Source organism: Spea bombifrons, chromosome 2 (genome assembly GCF_027358695.1).
Source record: "Spea bombifrons isolate aSpeBom1 chromosome 2, aSpeBom1.2.pri, whole genome shotgun sequence".
Lineage (NCBI taxonomy): Eukaryota > Metazoa > Chordata > Amphibia > Anura > Pelobatidae > Spea > Spea bombifrons.
In genome coordinates this window covers 1,551,726-1,570,628 of record NC_071088.1, presented here as the reverse complement: position 1 = coordinate 1,570,628, position 18,903 = coordinate 1,551,726, and the positions used below count along the sequence as shown (strand labels likewise).

General features: G+C 44.6%; 1 protein-coding gene across 1 annotated transcript in view; it reads left to right on the top strand.

The window, feature by feature from the left end:
* Positions 1-18,903, top strand: part of LOC128475409 (nectin-4-like) — a 165,052-nt gene that overhangs the window by 105,807 nt on the left and 40,342 nt on the right. The window contains exons 3-5 of the mRNA XM_053457905.1: positions 9,787-9,838; positions 16,538-16,873; positions 18,007-18,264. Of these exons, the coding sequence (XP_053313880.1) occupies positions 9,787-9,838; positions 16,538-16,873; positions 18,007-18,264 (646 nt within the window). The remainder of the gene's footprint in view (positions 1-9,786; positions 9,839-16,537; positions 16,874-18,006; positions 18,265-18,903) is intronic.

Genomic DNA, 18,903 nt, shown 5'->3' with positions numbered 1-18,903 from the left:
GCTGAGGAATCACAATCTGCACCTTGACGACTCCTTCGACAGGATAAGCCTGGGAACTCAACCCCCACAACTTGACATCATCTGCTGGCAAGATAGGTAAATGGCTTAGATGCTCATCGTAGAATGGACGGAAAATTATAGTTACTTGGGAGCCTGTGTCCAGCAATGCTGAGGCATGAATCCCTTCAACCATAAGAGATATGAGAGACTTTGGGCCTATCCTAATATCTGTAGACAGTTCATCATTACTTTTACTAGGTAGCTTTTTCCTTTGCTTCCTTTGCTTCTTCTTCCTCTGATATTTAAGCTCTGCAGGACTCTGTTCAATAGTTAGGACTTCTACATTAGCAGAACCAGCCTTCAGAGGGCATTTACTTAGCAGATGTCCCTTTTGTCCACAGTTGAAACACTTAAATTCTCTCCTCATCTCGGGCTGTGGCCACGCTCTAGGAGTCTTCTCTGAGTCTTTGGGTTGAGCATCCACTTTCTTTTCCTTGAACTCAGTTTTCCGTTCTTCCTTTCCAGAGGCTTTGGTGTCAATTCCCTTTTGACTAGCTGCATAGGAGAATTCCTTCTCAATGGCTTTAGCCTCCTTTATTAGATCTGAAAAGCTAAGGGGACCTCTAGATCGCAACAGAGCAGTTAAGGACATAACTCTATTATCCTGTGAACGAGTCCCTCTAAGTACTTGTTTTCTTCTGTATGCATCAATTTCACCTCGAGAAATTATCTTCTTTTCAAACAGCTTACCTAATATCAACTCTAAGCGAACCAAATAAGCAGGGAGTTTCTCCTTTTCTTTCTGGATGGTATTATAGTACTGAGTACGTAGTTCATCCTCTGTATCATCATCTCCATAGACTTCATTCAACACCTCAATAATATCATTGGCTGTTGAGTCAGGGTATAGCAAGAGATGATGTCTCACTAATTCCAATGCTGGAGTTTTCAAACCTTCAATGATTCGTTGACGTTTAACATTCTCAACACAGGTCCACTCTTTTAACATCTGGACTGCATTACTTTTCCAGGTAGAGAAATCCTCCTCACCTGTGGGCACAGGCATAACACCGGAAAAGGTTTTCAACTTCCTGTAGTGCTGTTCATGAGATGCTTGTACAACACTTTTAGACAGCTGAGCCAGTACTTCAGTTAAGGATGGACTTGTCTCATTTCTCTGAGTAACAGGGGTGGTATGATACTTCTTTCGAGATCTGTCTCGCGTGGGCAGCTTAAGATGCTTCCTTACAGTTTCACAACCGCTCTCACTGTCACTATGGATTTCGGTATCAGAGTCGGGGCTGAAAATGTTGTCATTGTCCCCATCGTTGACTTCACCGTCATCGTCGCTATTTTCATAAGCGTAAATCAAAGGACTGCCAGGTATATGTGTCCCTGGCAACTGTATACACATAGGGCCATCTTCCTTGTTCAGAGGTCCATAGCCTTTTACTAGAGCCACAGCCAATCCTGCTGTTTCATCCTTCCGGGTCTGTACTAGACGAAAATGCTCTAATCCTTGTATCTGTCGAATGGCATCATCAAAACTTTTTCTTTTTAATGCAAGAGGTATATTGCATATAGCCACAGCCTGGTTAGGTGGAATAGATTTTCGCAGTGCCCATTCCCGAACTTCTAGGGAGTTGGGGTACGAAATGCTACTAACAACTCTATTAACGTCCCAACTGATCTCAGCAGTGCCTCCATCTGTAACCCTTTTTTTACCTTGCTCCGTTGTCAGGCTGGTAGTTACAAATTTCAGTGACGCTGGTGACAGGAAACCTGAGCCTCCGCAATTGCTGGGAGATCGGGACATCTTCTTTCTTTATGCAGTGCCTCCACTCAGTGATTTGTACTATGTTGAGTAGGGGAACCCACCCACTGAGAAATGGCCCCTTTCACACAAGAAAATAACACACACAACTAAAATGCAAATTATTTATAGACTATATTGAAATAAACAGGTATTATAATATAAAGACCCAGCTGCTGTGCCTATTCAGTTCAGTTCTAGCAGTGGGTGAACAGTCCTGAGAATATATATATATATTTAACACAGATAACTGCCAACACCCGCTCCCCCACCCCAAATGTAGGTGTTCTTCCCACCCAGATGTCCCAGTGTTGGTGCACTGTTGGGGCCCTTGATGCAGGTAGCGCTACCCGGGGAGAAAAGTATATATATGTTGATATATATTAGTTAAGTACCTCTCCTTAGTGTCTTCAGGCAGCTCTGGGATGCTGCCCCTTTAACCTCCTGGCTGAGAGTATAACTGTCTTCCCACACAGATGTCTGTCTGCAGCTCTGCTTTCACCTCACTGGTACAGGATGCAGGACTTGGACGCTCTGGGTACTTGCAGTCTCTCACTCTCACTCAGGAAGCATACAGCACCATGCTGTATTCTCTGCACACTTCTACTTCAATGTACTGCTTGGATGTCAGCAGTACACACACTAAAGGCAGCAGGGAGGACAGTCTGTCTCTCTTCCTCCTTCACTCCCCTGCTTAGCTCTGCTCTTCCAGAAGTTTCTTCCTAGACCCTCTCCTCTGATAGGCTGAGAAACATTCCCTAGCTTAGGCAAACTGACATATGTCCCATTGAGATACTGATTGGCTCAGAGGAGACAAGTAACCTGGTGCTGGAAGGAAAGGTCAGTATCCATGACAACCCAGCTGTAATGTTATTAGACAAAATAACTGCACTGGGTTACATATATATCCGGTATATATATATTAGGTAACACATGGGGGGGGAGGTTAGCTGGCCAAATCCCCTTAGCTATTCATCAGAGGGTAAGATTGAGGAATCGCTGTAATGTGCACAGTAGTGTACCTAGCGGGGGGCGGGGGGGGGCGGTCCGCACCGGGTGCCGCTCATCAGGGGGTGCCAACTTGCCGGTAATGTCCGCCGCCGCTGGAGGAGCAGGCTCGCAAGGGAGCGGTATCGGAGGTCTTTAACAGACCACCGGCTCCCTTGAGTGATTTTAAGCCGGTTCAAGGATTTCCCTTGAACCCGGCTTAAAATCACTCAAGGGAGCCGGAGGTCTGTTAAAGACCTCCGATACCGCTCCCTTGTGATCTGCGCGGCAACAGCTGTTGTGCGCCGGGGTTTGCTGTCAGATCCCAGCGCGCAACACTGAAGCCGCGCCCACCGGTCTCCGTGCCCTCTGAACCCCGTGCCCTCGGAAGAAGACAGAAGAACTGAAGAAGAGGAGCGAAGAGCAGGAAAAGAAGCTGTAAGGAGAAAAGAGGAAAGGTAGGAAAGCATACAGTGAGAGTGGATTGGTATGTGTGTGTGGATTGGTGTATGTGTGTGGATTGGTGTATGTGTGTGGATTGCTATGTGTGTGGATTGGTGTATGTGTGTGGATTGGTGTATGTGTGTGGATTGGTGTATGTGTGTGGATTGGTGTATGTGTGTGGATTGGTGTCTGTGTGTGGATTGGTGTCTGTGTGTGGATTGGTGTCTGTGTGTGGATTGGGGTATGTGTGTGGATTGGTGTATGTGTGTGGATTGGTATGTGTGTGGATTGGTATGTGTGTGTGGATTGGGGTATGTGTGTGGATTGGTGTATGTGTGTGGATGTGTATGTGTGTGGATTGGTATATGTGTGTGGATTGGTATATGTGTGGATTGGTATGTGTGTGTGGATTGGTATGTGTGTGGATTGGTATGTGTGTGTGGATTGGTGTCTGTGTGTGGATTGGGGTATGTGTGTGGATTGGGGTATGTGTGTGGATTGGTGTATGTGTGTGGATTGGTGTATGTGTGTGGATTGGGGTATGTGTGTGGATTGGGGTATGTGTGTGGATTGGGGTATGTGTGTGGATTGGGGTATGTGTGTGGATTGGGGTATGTGTGTGGATTGGGGTATGTGTGTGGATTGGGGTATGTGTGTGGATTGGGGTATGTGTGTGGATTGGAGTATGTGTGTGGATTGGAGTATGTGTGTGGATTGGTGTATGTGTGTGGATTGGTGTATGTGTGTGGATTGGTGTGTGTGTGTGTGGATTGGTATATATGTGTGGATTGGTATATATGTGTGGATTGGTGTATGTGTGTGGATTGGTGTATGTGTGTGGATTGGTGTATGTGTGTGGATTGGTGTATGTGTGTGGATTGGTATATATGTGTGGATTGGTATATATGTGTGGATTGGTATACGTGTGGATTGGTATGTGTGTGGATTGGTATGTGTGTGGATTGGTATGTGTGTGGATTGGTATGTGTGTGTGGATTGGTATGTGTGTGTGGATTGGTATGTGTGTGGATTGGTATGTGTGTGGATTGGTATGTGTGTGGATTAGTATGTGTGTGGATTAGTATGTGTGTGGATTGGTGTATGTGTGTGGATTGGTGTATGTGTGTGGATTGATGTGTGTGGATTGGTATGCGTGTGGATTGGTATGCGTGTGGATTGGTATGTGTGTGGATTAGTATACGTGTGGATTGGTATATGTGTGTGGATTGGTATGCGTGTGGATTGGTATACGTGTGGATTGGTATACGTGTGGATTAGTATACGTGTGGATTGGTATATGTGTGTGGATTGGTATGCGTGTGGATTGGTATACGTGTGGATTGGTATGCGTGTGGATTGGTATGTGTGTGGATTGGTAAGGGTGTGAGAGTGATGGGTGTTATGCTGTACCATTTCCAATGTATTTTTCATTATATAATTATGCTCTAAAGTACATCATAACTCCCATCACTCTATACTGTTCCATACAGTGGCAGAGCTGGGAGACAGAGGACTTGCACCCCCACCGCAGGACTCCTGAAAGGTAAGTGAACTTCAAAGAGGGAGAGGGTAGATAGTTAGGAGGGGTAGATAGGGAGAAGGGGTAGATAGGGCAGAAGGGAGCGAGAAGGGGTAGATAGGGCAGAAGGGAGCGAGAAGGGGTAGATAGGGCAATCATACTCCTATCATGCCAAGTCTGCGAGTGCCTCCTGGAATCTGGGTATGCCTGGGCATGATAGGAATGTGATTGCTGTTAACAATTATTTATATATATATATATATATAAATTGTTATTTAATTGTTTTGTCCTATTTTGGTGTGTTACTTACTTTAAATAAAAGTGTTAGATTTTTTTATGGTGTGTGTGTGGGGGGGTCATATTCAGTTTCAGCCAGGTAGTTTTAAAGTGTATGTGTGTGGGGGGGTGCCACATACAGGATCCGCCCCGGGTGCCAAATACTCTAGGTACGCCCCTGAATGTGCGGCAAAACGTTTGTTGAGCTTCGCAAAAGTGATCCCACTGTTAGGGAAATAATTAAGAAGCTCCGTCAACTGGAAATAGAATGAATGAACCTGGAAGAGGACGCGTGTCTATATTGTGTGTATACCGTCTCAACGCACTGTGAAGAGGAAGGTTTGAGTGGCCAAAAAATCTCCAACGATAACAACTAGAAAATTGCAGAAGTTTGCTGCATCTTCAGGTCAGAAAGTCTCCAAAACTACAATCTGACGTCACCTACATTTGGAAGAAAAAAAGGCCCGACTCTCATCAGGAAACAAACTCCACCACCTACATTCTTCCCGACTTTACGGGAACTTCAAATGGGGTCGGGTTCTATGGTCAGATGAAATGAAATAAGTCTTCTTGGCAATAAGTACCAGCGGTGGGTTTGGCGCACACAGGTAGCCGGGGGCCTTGTGAGGTCTCCAAAGATCCAGAGATAGAGTCCATAACACATTTAATACCAGTGGAGTCCACTTTGGGAGTAGTCGCTGCGCACACTGCAAATATATATTTGAATATTAATTTAGGAAAAAGAAAAGCCTGCCCTATATGAAAAAACTATTTTTTCATATTTAATAAAAACTATGAGATAAATGCATTTCTTGTTTTTGCCAACCTGCCCCCAGTTATGCACATCTGCCCCCCCAGGCTTGCCAACCTGCCCCCAGATATTCCTTATACCCCCTATGCCTTATAATCCTATATGCTACTCTGCCTCCCTGACTTACCGATGCATCCATAGACTTGTCCCCTGTGCTTCAGACTCCCTGGTGTCTAGTGGGGGCAGCCGGTGGACGTTTGCCGATGTGCTTAGACAACCTCTGCTGCCCATTAGTTCTGCCGGGGCTTCTGTGACTGAGCACCGGAAGGTCATGTCACGCCAGTGCTCCTTCATAGAAGCCCCAGAGGAAGTGCCAGCAGCAACGGGCGGAGGTTACCAGAGAGGAGGATCCGGGTCCCCTGCAGCGCTGCGCGGGATCTGGATCTTAGTCTTATGGTCAGACCTCTATTTGGGATCTGATTATCGAAAAAAAACCTTGTATTATAATCAAGCAAATACGGTATACAGTGTATGTATGTGTGTGTGTGTGTGTGTGTGTATATATATCTATACACGAATATTTGCAAAATATTTATTAACTACATTCTGATTTCCTTATTTCCAGCAACAGACGTCCCCACAGACATCACTTTTTAACAATATAATTCCGTATATACATGAGGACTTATCCCGCACCCAGATTGCACCCACAGCGGTCTCTTCTCAGTTAGGCTCAGGCGCACTCTTTATTCTTTCTATACCCTTTAGGCCCAAAACCGTAATGTATAGACTGTCAAAATACACATACAGCGATCGGCCATAGCATTCTGCGCACTGACAGGTGAAGGGGATAACGCTGGAAGGAAAGGAAGGAAAAGTGGTGAACCAGCGATAGGGTCATGGGCAGCTGAGGCTCATTAATGCCTGTGTGGTCAAATCCAACTGACCAGCTCAAATCGCTGGAAAAGTGACTGCTGGTTCTAATAGAAAGTTGTCAGAACACGCAGAGCATCGCACTGTCCATTGCCGAAAGCACCTACAATGAGCACATAAGCATAAGAACTGGACCATGGAGCAAATGAAGAAGGTGGCCTCGTCTGATGAATCACGTTTTCTTTTACATTACGTGGATGGCCGGGTGCGTTGCTTACCTGGAGAACCCGTGGCACCAGAATGCACCATGGGAATGTGATGCTTTGGGCAATGTTCTGCTGGGAAACCTTGGCTCCTGCCATTCTTGTGGATGTTACTTTGACACGTACCCAGAGGCATATCTACTGAAAATAGCGCCTATGGCAAGCACTGAAATTGCGCCCCTGTCCAAATATCTAAAACCCATTTACTAGCCCCTGCTGCCCATATATATATATATATATATATATATATTTTAGTCCCTGCTGCCGATAGCGGGTATAGATCAACACACAAACCCAGATCAATTGAAATTCACTTGTGATCTCAGCACTGAAGGTATAGATCAAATAAACAGAATCAGACATACAAATCCTGTATTTGCAGGTATACAATAATAATATATGAAACGTAGCATCGCAGGTTTAGATCAAATACATACATGGAAACAGCATTGCAGGTATTAATCAACTGAATAAGACATATTAACCCTGTATTTGCAGGTATACATAAATAATGCATGGAAACATAGCATAGCAGATATGGATCTACAGAATAACACAGAAACCCAGCTTTGCAGGTATAGATCAATTGGAATTCACATAAAAACACGGCATTAAAGGTAAATTTAAAACCCCCTAAATTACAGGCATAGATAACAGGTTGCACACCACAAAGCCAGCCCTGGCGCCCACATAGAACCTGACCAGCACCCAGATAACACACATAAGATTTGCAATCTTTGTCCCCAGCACAAGTCAACATTGTCCCCAAACAGTCCGGCCTGTGCCATCTTTGTCCCATATACACCCTGCCTGTGCCATCTTGGTCCCCAAGGCTCAAACCTCCTGCTAGTGTCATCTTTGCCCTTCCACAATTATACATCTATGATACACAAACACTTTTACAGTCACTCACTAATTCACACTTTCATTCAGACAACTCATCCACACATTAACTCATGCTCTCCCTCATTCACTCAATGCATCCACACATTAACTCATGCTCTCCCTCATTCAGACAATTCATCCACACATTAATTCATGCTCTCCCTCATTCAGACAATTCATCCACACATTAACTCATGCTCTCCCTCATTCACTCAATGCATCAACACATTAACTCATGCTCTGCCTTATTCAGACAAGTCATCCACACATTAACTCATGCTCTCAATGCATTCACACATTAACTCATGCTCTCCCTCATTCAGGCAATTCATCCACACATTAACTCATGCTCTCCCTCATTCAGACAATACATTCACATATTAACTCATGCTCTCCCTCATTCAGGCAACTCATCCACACATTAACTCATGCTCTCCCTCATTCAGACAATACATTCACATATTAACTCATGCTCTCTCATTCACTCAATGCATCCACACATTAATGCACACTCTTTACTTATATCTACCCCCTCTCCCTCCCCTATCACTTTCTATCCCCCCTCTCCCTCCCCTATCACTTTCTACCCCCCCTCTCCCTCCCCTATCACTTTCTACCCCCCTCTCCCTCCCCTATCACTTTCTACCCCCCCTCTCCCTCCCCTATCACTTTCTACCCCCCTCTCCCTCCCCTATCACTTTCTACCCCCCTCTCCCTCCCCTATCACTTTCTACCCCCTCTCCCTCCCTTATCACTTTCTACCCCCCTCTCCCTCCCTTATCACTTTCTACCCCCCTCTCCCTCCCTTATCACTTTTTAACCCCCTCTCCCTCCCTTATCACTTTTTAACCCCCTCTCCCTCCCTTATCACGTTTTAACCCCCTCTCCCTCCCTTATCACTTTTTAACCCCCTCTCCCTCCCTTATCACTTTCTAACACCTCTCCCTCCCCCTACCCACTATATATCCTCCCCCCCTTATCCACTATATACCCTCCCCCCTACCCACTATATACCTTCCCCCTACCCACTATTTACCTTCCCCCCCTACCCACTATATACCTTCCACCCTACACCCCCCCTCTCCCCTCTCTTACCCCCTACACCCCCCCTCTCCCCTTTCTTACCTTGAAGTCCAGCGACGGGAGCACGATGCTGCTGTCTTCCTGCACCGCTCGCTGGTGCCCGCTGCTTCACTGCTGAGCGCCGTAATATGACGTCATATTTCGGCGCCCAGCAGTGAAGCAGCGGGCACCAGCGAGCGGCTTTTAAACACTGATGCAGGGGAGAACGAGGGACGCCGAGCGGTTGCTAGGCGCCCCTCTCTCTCCTCCGCATCAGTGTTTAAAAGCCGCTCGCTGGTGCCAGCATTTCATGCTGAGCGCCACAATATGCCGGCATATTGCGGCGCTCTGCATGAAATGCCGGCACCAGGACGGGGGTAGAGGGCTCGTGGAGGAGAATGAGGGGCGCCGAGCAGTTGCTAGGCGCCCCTCTCTCTCCTCCGCATAAAAAAACAAAAAAAACAAACAAAAAAAAACGGCATTTAAAAGCCGCTCACCGGCGCCCCCCTTGAGATGGCGCCCATGGCACGTGCCATGGCTGCCATACCCTATATACGCCTCTGCACGTACCACCTACCTAAGCATTGTTGCAGACCATGTAACCCTTTCATGGATACGTATTCCCTGATGGCATTTGCCTCTTTCATCGCTTGTGCAGAGCGCCATTACACTTGGTCTGTCAGTAGGATGTCTTCTGCTGACATGGGGGGGGTGTTAGATGTCCCTGCTTCTGCTAGAGAATCACAACATTCCAGTAGGTCTTAAGGGTTATCCTGCCTCACCAGTTATTGACGTACCGGTATGTCTATATTGTAGCTAACAGGTTAAGCACTTTTCAATTTTTATGTAACTACATTTCTAAATTAAACTCAAAATTCTGTTAAAAAATTGTAGTAATGTGGTAATTTTTCAGGTCCATGGCATTGCTGTCTCGCTACTCCTGCTTCCCTGGGCACCATGCAAAGGTAAGAATCCATCAATTCCAGAAGCAATAGCTGTCTCCTCAAAATAAATGAATAAAAATAAGGACCGGGCCTATCGGGGGCGTGCCTGCTGCCTATCGGGGGCGTGCCTGCTGCCTATCGGGGGCGTGCCTGCTGCCTATCGGGGGGGCGTGCCTGCTGCCTATCGGGGGGGCGTGCCTGCTGCCTATCGGGGGGGCGTGCCTGCTGCCTATCGGGGGCGTGCCTGCTGCTTATAAACTTTAGCGGTGGTGCTTCTCCTGACTCGCGCTGGGAGGAGATGCCTCCTGCATGCTGGACAGAGGTGAGTGAGACAGGAGGACGGATGCCTGCAGGATGCCTGATAATTTAGGGGCAGTTATGGTTAATGGGGTGTTTAGGGATAACTTAATGCTGAGGACTGAGGGTTAATTTAATTAATTTAATAAAGTTAACTTAAGGTGCAGTTAGAGGTAAAGGGGGGCAAACTAAGGGGAATCTAAATCCTGGGGGCAGTGAAGATTATTAATGTATTCATTTATAAAGTATGGTGTCAGTGCTATTTTATGAATGATTCCAATCTCTAAGATCTTTGAACGACTCTGACAGCAGAAGGCTGTTTGTTTTTTTGAGTTAGGCTTGGTTTCCATTTGGGTTTTTTTTGCTAAAAACGCCTATAAAAACGCCAATAGCGCCACCTGGCGTTTTTTTGTGAAAAACGGCTGCAGCCAGATGTTAGCTGTAATTCAATAGGAAATCGCAAAATGCCATTTCCACTTGGCGTTTTTCTGTTTGGCGTTTTTCTGTTTGGCGTTTTTCTGTTTGGCGTTTTTTCAGTCCTCTTTGGCGTTTTTCTGCTTTTTTGGGCTCTGTGGCAGTTTTTCAAAACTGCAGCATGTTGACACTCTGGCGTTTTTTGCAAGAAATCTTGGCTTTTTTTCTCCAATAGAAGTCTATGGGAGAGAAAAAACGCCATGAAAAAGCCATGTGGGTTTATTGCCTTGGCGTTTTTTATGGCGTTTTTTTCCACAGTTACAATGCAGAGGATGGACCCAGTATCTGTGTGTCCTACGAGAAATAGGCTGAAAACAAACAGTTTCACACAAAACAAAGTCCTGGACTGGTTCATATTGAATTTTACACCATTTGGAACAAACATGCCATTACAAACAAACATACGCGACCGGATCCTGCGTGCCAAAAGCAACAGCAAACAATTTGCACCATCATTTGGGGCCAATCTTCCCAGAGGAGCAGACATTCGAAATAAAGCATGCCTTACAAACCACAGAAAAGAGACAAAAGGGTCTACCAAGTAAATGACATCAGGAGAGGGCAGATACTTGCCATTTATCCTAATCCCTTTTAGCCGGGTGAAACTTCTAACTTGTAAAGGCTGGAAAAACTGCCTAAGGTCAAAAAACGCAATTTCCACAGAAAGGCTAAAACGCCAGAAAAAACTGCAGAAAAAACGCCAAAACGCAGGTAAATGCAGCGGCAGTTTTCTTGGCAGTTTTCCTGGCGTTTTTCATCAAGAAAAAAACGCCGGACAAAAACCCAAGTGGAAACCTAGCCTTAATCAATAATTGATCACAATTGGGACGGAGGACATTAACCTTTTACTGACCAAGAGATGAAAGGAGCGGCGATAGAGCATAAGACTGGTTTAATGTTATTTTGTTGGCTGATGTTCTTGGCGTTACTGCTCTGTGACGATGCCCGGTGGGAACCAACAGCGGATCAAACTTTTATGCTGGACGTTCCACTCCGGACTTGTTTAAAGACAGCTGCAAGTTCTAGCATAGTTTTAAATAGATATCCGATCTTCAGAACCGCTGTAGGGAATGAAAACAAGGGGAAAAATCTGGCTCTGAACATAGCTGTATTCGTGAACTTTCATATCATTATGTTTTTCGTATATCCAAGTCAACAGCTTTTTAGCTTCTGACATACAAATTGTTTATTTCTCAGCCTTAATAACAAATGTAATGGACAAAAAATGAATTGATTCTTTATAGGGCCCTTTTATTGATTGATTTATTTTTGTTCACATATAGACAGGCCGGGGCAGGGGACAGCGCTATGCACAGTGCGTCATTTTCTGAAATGCCGTCCATGGGTTGTGTGTCAGTAATACACTTACACTACCATTAAACCTCACATTTTGTAGAACACAAAATAAATGGATTCCATTAATTACCGTATTTGCTCGATTATAAGACGACCCTGATTATAAGACGACCCCCCAAAATAAAAATATTAATTTAGGGAAAAAACAAAGCCTGAATATAAGACTACCCGATAGGAAAAAAGTTTTACCAGTAAATATTAATTCATGTAAACTATTTTTTCATATTTAACCTTTTATTTGCCAACCTGCCCCCCCCCAGTTATGCACATCTGCCCCCAGGCTTGCCACTCTGCCCCCAGAAATGCCTTATACCCCCCTATTTGCCACTGTGCCCCATGATATGCCTTTTAACCCCCTATATGCCCCTCTGCCCCATGATATGCGTTATACCCCTATATGCCACTCTGGCATATAGGGGGTTAAAAGGCATATCATGGGGCTGAGTGGCACATAGGGGGTTAAAATGCATTTCTGGAGATGTGTGTGTATATATATATATATAACTGCTAACAGCAATCACACTCCTATCAAGCCAAGGCAGCCAGTACATGCTGGAACCTGGGGATGATAGTAGTGTGATTACAGCCTCCCTATGCCATTCTACCACCCCCACCCCCCTTACACATCCATGCTATCACACACACACTCATTCACAAACATTTAAATACTCATTCATTCCATTAATCACACATACACACACACACACTCAAACCCCCCACCCCCTTACCTGAACTGCAGATCTCCCACTCGCAGACTTCTGCGGGGGCCCGGCTGTGCGAGCAACTTCTCTGGCCCCGCCCCCAGAGGAAGGAGGGGGGAGGCAGAATTATGTGACACTCTGCTATAGTGATGGGAAGTTCGGATCATTAAAGTGAATCGGATCATTTCGATTCGTTCACTGAAATGATCCGATTCATGATCCGGATCTTCGCCCCTTTCATTATGAATCCTCCCCCCTGCCTCCAGTGATGTCAATGAAGGCAGAGAGTCGTTGAAAGATTCGGATCTTACAGGGATCCGAATCTTACAGTGATCCGGATCACTGTAAGATCCGGATCATTGTAAGATCCGGATCTTTGAACGACTCTCTGCCTCCATTGGCATTCTAATCATTCAGAGAATATCACCATACTGTTATAAATAATACATTAATAATCACTGCCCCCAGGATTTACATTCCCCTTCACCTGCAACTGCACCTTAAGCTAACTTTATTAAATTAATTAAATTAACCCTCACCATTAAATTAACCCTAAACACCCCATCAACCATGACTGCCCCTAAAATTAACCCTTAACACCCCATCAACCATGACTGCCCCTAAAATTAACCCTTAACACCCCATTAACCATAACTGCCCCCAAATTAACCCTAAACACCCCATTAAGCATAACTGCCCCTAAATTAACCCTAAACACCCCGTTAAGCATAACTGCCCCCAAATTAACCCTAAACACCTCATTAAGCATAACTGCCCCTAAATTAACACTAAAGACCCCATTAAGCATAACTACCCCCATATTAACCCTAAACACCTCATTAAGCATAACTGCCCCTAAATTAACACTAAAGACCCCATTAAGCATAACTGCCCCTAAATTATCCCTAAACACCCCATTAAGCATAACTGCCCCTAAATTAACACTAAAGACCCCATCAACCATACCAATTTATTAGGTAATTTATCTGGAGTATATGCAATTAATTTAGGGGCAGTTATGGTTAATGGAGTATTTAGGGTTAATTTCAGGGGCCGTTATGGTTAATGGGATCTTTACGGTTAATTTCAGGGGCAGTTATGGTTGATGGGGTATAAGGGTCAATTTTATGCTGATGACTGAGGGTTAATTTAATTAATTTAATAAAGTAAACTGTAGGTGCAGTTATAGGTAAATGGGGGCAAACTCAGGGGAATCGAAATCCTGGGGGCAGTGTGAACATTATTAATGTATTTATTTATAAAAGTATGGTATCAGTAATATTCTCTGAATGATTCGAATCTCTGTAAGATTCGGATCCTTGTATGATCCGGATCCCTGTAAGATTCGAATCATTTGAATCATTCGACTCTTCGGATCATTCGACTCTTCGGATCATTCGACTCTTTGAACGACTCTCTGACTCTATGAGTCATCGTTCCTCTGTGAATGAATGAGCTGTAACCTGACCCCAGAGTCTGTGTCTGAGTGCTCTGCAGGTGACTCACAGCTCTAGGATCAGGTTACAGCTGCGTGATTCACAGACTGAACCGCTACAAATGAATCGTTCAGTCTAGTGAACCGATTCATCCGGATCACTAAAAAGAACCGGATCAAATGAACGATTCGTTAATGATCCGGACATCACTACTCTGCTAGCTTCCTGTTCTCCTGCTGCTAGTAGCAGAGACGCTGCTCGCGACCAAAGCCCGTTAAGCAGCATGGCCCAGCAGACATTTTTTTGAGGTCTGATTAGAAGACGACCTCGATTAAAAGACCTCGTCGAGCAAATACGGTATTAATAATACGGCAAAGCCGGGGGTTGTGCACGCGCGGTGTGTATATCCAAGTGGTCCTCTAGCTGTACTCTTTTGTCCAGCAGAGCCAGCGCTCCCATCGCACGCCCTCTGCAGCCGTGAAAGAAGCTGGTTTGGTTCTGGGTTGTGTTGATAATGAAAGTTATATACTGTAATTTTTGCCTATTTTGGAGTGATTCCACATTTTGTGGTGCGGACGGCCAAGTAGTCAGGTGTCGTACCCCAGAGTAAAGATGGGCAGGCGCTGTCAGATGATGGCTGCGGATCTATGTTTTGTCAGATATTTTATCATAGAAAACATGTATTCCATATATTCTGTATTTTACATGAACACAAAATGGAGTCAGAGCCATTTTATTTTACTTAATCATGTAGTGATTATTTCTTTTTGTCCTTGTTCTCTCTATAATTGAGAACAAAGAAGTATTCATGTATATAGATGTTTCAGTAAGTATGATACAATTAATATCATCTTCCATGAGAAAGTTAAGGAGTAGACGCTGCATATCCTTGGGAACGTGAATTCGTATGGGGGATACATGGTAAGACTACCAAGTCCTGAGTTACTATCTAGGAGGTAACACCTGGTGATAAGGGTGACCAAGGATAAATTCCAAACACATATGTAATGGTTTTAAGTTAATTCTTAGACCAGAGCGTCTCTCACAGGTAAAGTAAGAAATTACAATGGTGTAAATATGAGTAGAAATCCTAATTTTAATGGGTAAAACCCACTGTTATGATTGGAGAATTCCAATCAAGAGGTGGAGGCTATGATAATAAGCCCTGTCTTTAAAAGCTAAGGTTTTTAATAATTAAGGACTCTCACCTAAGAAACGGACCTTAAAAGAACTGACCCTGTGATAGATAGACCCGGACGGGCTGATTCACCAAATAAACCGCAGAGAATTGGAATTTTAAGATCCTGACACCATATTTCACTCTTGGAGTTACTTTGAGTTCTAACCTAAAGTGATATTCTTTCCATTCAATTTCTTGCCACTGAACCTGGATTAATTTCTACAAGGACCAGTTGGATCACAGCAACAAGTGGTGGTAAATATAATCGTTTTATTATTCTGAATAGAGATGAATTTTGTCTTCTTCATATAGAATTCCCTGTTTCTGGGAAATAATATATGGCATTATTGTATATGGCGGCTTGTGAGACTGCAGCTTATAACCCGTGATAATAACAATAATGAAAAGGTATTTTTACCTGTAGATGAAGTTTGACATTATTTGCATCTATTAGGAACTTCACTAAATACTCTTAGACATTATTAAATTATTTTAATTTGTCATATTAGTTGAACTAATATATAAGAGAGATAGTGATATTTTTATTACTGCCCTGATTATTATCAATTTTTGGTTGCTGAGTGGAATGGAAATTAATTGTGTGTTAGACTCATAAAGTACCAATTCATATTGATAACTATCGATAATATACTGTTTTTCAATTGATTCAATTTTTATATGTTTTAAGAACTTTGTGTTTTATATCATGCACTGTGTGACCCATATACAGATTTTATAAATTGTATTTACAATAAATATTTTTGATTGACTATCTTGGTGATCTATATCTGATTTGAATTATAATTTTCGGCGATCTGAAAGGATTTAGGATCGGAGATAAAATATAGGGTATCTCCTTAAATTAATCTTGTGGATGTGGTACCACAATGATTGGTAGCGTCGTTATTTTGCGTATGTGATAAAATATTGGTTTTGCCTATTTTGTCTCATTAATATCCCTAACAGTTTGGACCAGAAAAAAGTAAGAAGAGGGAAGGTGAATCCTTGCAGCAGAAATGGGTCTCACTCTGCCTCGTGCACAAGTGGAAAAGTATATGACATCATAAGTGAATACGTAAAGTAATATACATGCTATTCACTAAACAGTATGTAGAATACTATGCAGGTTTATCTTCATAACACTCCGGGACTCCCATTTAACGTCTCGTCTCTGTGGAGAAACCTTTTTAAATCAGTCTCTCTCTGTTGCTGTTATTATTATTTAATGCCGCGGAGTAATATTAATACACGTGATGTTCCTTTCATTCTCTAACAGGCTCCGTACCGACTGTCACTGCTGTCCTTCATGGAACCGCCGTCCTTCCCTGTTCAGTCCCATTTATATCTGGCACAGAGGATCTGCTGGTGTCATGGGCGAAGAAGATCGGCACAAAACCATCCTTGGTGCTTCTCGCCTTTAATGAAGGACAATTCGATTTAACGCACCAGGCTCCTCAGTACAGAGGTCGCACCAACATGTCTCCTGACTTGTCTAACGGGAGACTGGACCTGAGTCTGACCCATGTGGAGCATCCTGACGAAGGAGTTTATGTCTGTCAAGTGGCCAACACGGCCGATTACAGAGACATCGAGGTCGGACTGACGGTTATCGGTAAGTTGGACTCTGTAGAGAAGCTCGAGGACTGTTATGTTTAAGTCTCCTCTGTGCAGATATGAAGACTGTCCGCATTATATTACGCTCTGTGAATATAAAGACATAACATACACGGCTCCCTGCCCAGGTCCAAAGACGGACAATCATACATAATGATGAATAACTCTGACCAATACGAATGGTTACTTGTCAGCTCGCAGCCCTGGAGGTCCCTCTAACAGGTTTTGGATCTTTGCGGGGTCGTCTAGGCCTTGTTCGCCCTATCATCTGGTGCAGCCCTTTAGGTTGCTGCTGTTTACATCGTTCAGGGCCTTTGCGTTGTTTGTAGTTGCAGCTTTCAGTTGTAAATCTGTCATTGGCCCTGACCTGTTACTTTTAGCAGTATCCTGACGATATCCTGCCGAGTGCCCTGTCCGTCAGTGTGACTGCCCAGCGATGTCAGCAGGACCCCCCACTGATGTTAGGGGGTAGTTCTGGCCACATCCCGCAAGGGGCGGGGCTCTTGGTAGCCTGAACCTAAATGTTCCCAGGTATACTCGGTGCCCTGTCCGAGGGCTATCCAGCCACAGTTATCCATCTGGCCTAATCACAGTCCTGTCAAGAGGAATCCATTCCTGACCGTTGGTTCTGCCTGTTCCTTCTGCTTATTAGTTATACATCGTAGGGTACAGATAGAGGACTTGGTATCCCCTGACTTGTTGTGACTTGTTGCCCGGGGTGTGACAGCTGTGTACTGACAGAATAATCATCTCCAAGTGTTCACTCCCATCATGTTCCCTGTTGCCTTCTCCCTCCACCTCTGTCCCCATTTCTGCCCTGCTTGGGGTAGTTTGTATGGAGATCACTGGTTTCCCCATCCTACTATTCTCTTTGAAATTATTCTAGAGAAAGACCGACCACCTGCAGACTGATCTAACCCGCGGAGAGCTCCCATATTGGCTTCATCTGCTCTGCACCCTATTCTGACTGCCTAGGACACCTACAGGGTGGGACTGGTGCTGCAAAATCAGGACACTCTGCCCCTTGTTACGCCTCAGACCCTGCTCCCTTCTTATACCCTGAGCCCAGTTACCCCCTCACATCCTACTTTCTACCCTATGTCCTGAATCCCCTATATATTTCTCTGTTAGCTCCAGTGTCGGATCCGGTCCTGAGTGTCTCTTGCCGTCCGGATGGCAGCGCTGAAATCTCCTGCCGGGCCCAGAACGGATCAGATCCGTCATACTCACTGAGTGTGAATGGAAGGTTAGAGCTGGATTCTGTCTCCTCAGTGAGTGGGAGTGGAGTTAACATCACCGTGTCCTCAGCCGCCCCGTGGAATATCAGCTGCTCAGTGAGGAACCGGATCAGTGAGAGAAATTCCAGCCTGATTTCCGAGTCCTGCGCCGGTGAGTGGGGTAATTTGGATGTGGGGCCAAAGATTCATTTCAAAGAAACATCTGTATCATGAGGCCTTGCATGAACCATAGATTTAGAATCATGTCAGGGGCAGCTTAATTCCGGTGCGTAGTCATGTGACACACATAGAGGATGCCGATTGGTAAGGAAAATGCTTTCAAGAAGACGTTTCTTTATATGTTTTATTTCTGCATAAAGTCAGTATGGTTTGCATGATACTTTAGGCAGAACGTGCGTCCTGACTTTATGGCATCTTTATGGGTTTTGTATTATTCTCTTCCTGTAGTGTTGGAGAGGTCTGGAAAGTGCGCGGTTAATGTGTTTTGGGGTCTTTTAGTGTTGGGCCCCTTAGTAGGACTTGGCCCCTAGGCTGGATGTCACCTGCCCCCCCCGGTTCTCGATGAGGTGAATGCAGCCGGGCAGTCTGACATTAATCAGCTAGGCGGCCGTTACCAGGTTGAAAATTATATGAATCATCCTAGATGAGCGCGATCTCTTTAAATAACTTCCACGGCAGCAATAATAATAATTCAATAATGGAAGAAAGAAAAGTGTCCGAAATCACCCTGAATATATATTCCGGTTACCCTGTTACCAAGTGACAGCCCTCCAGAATTGTAAGACACGTA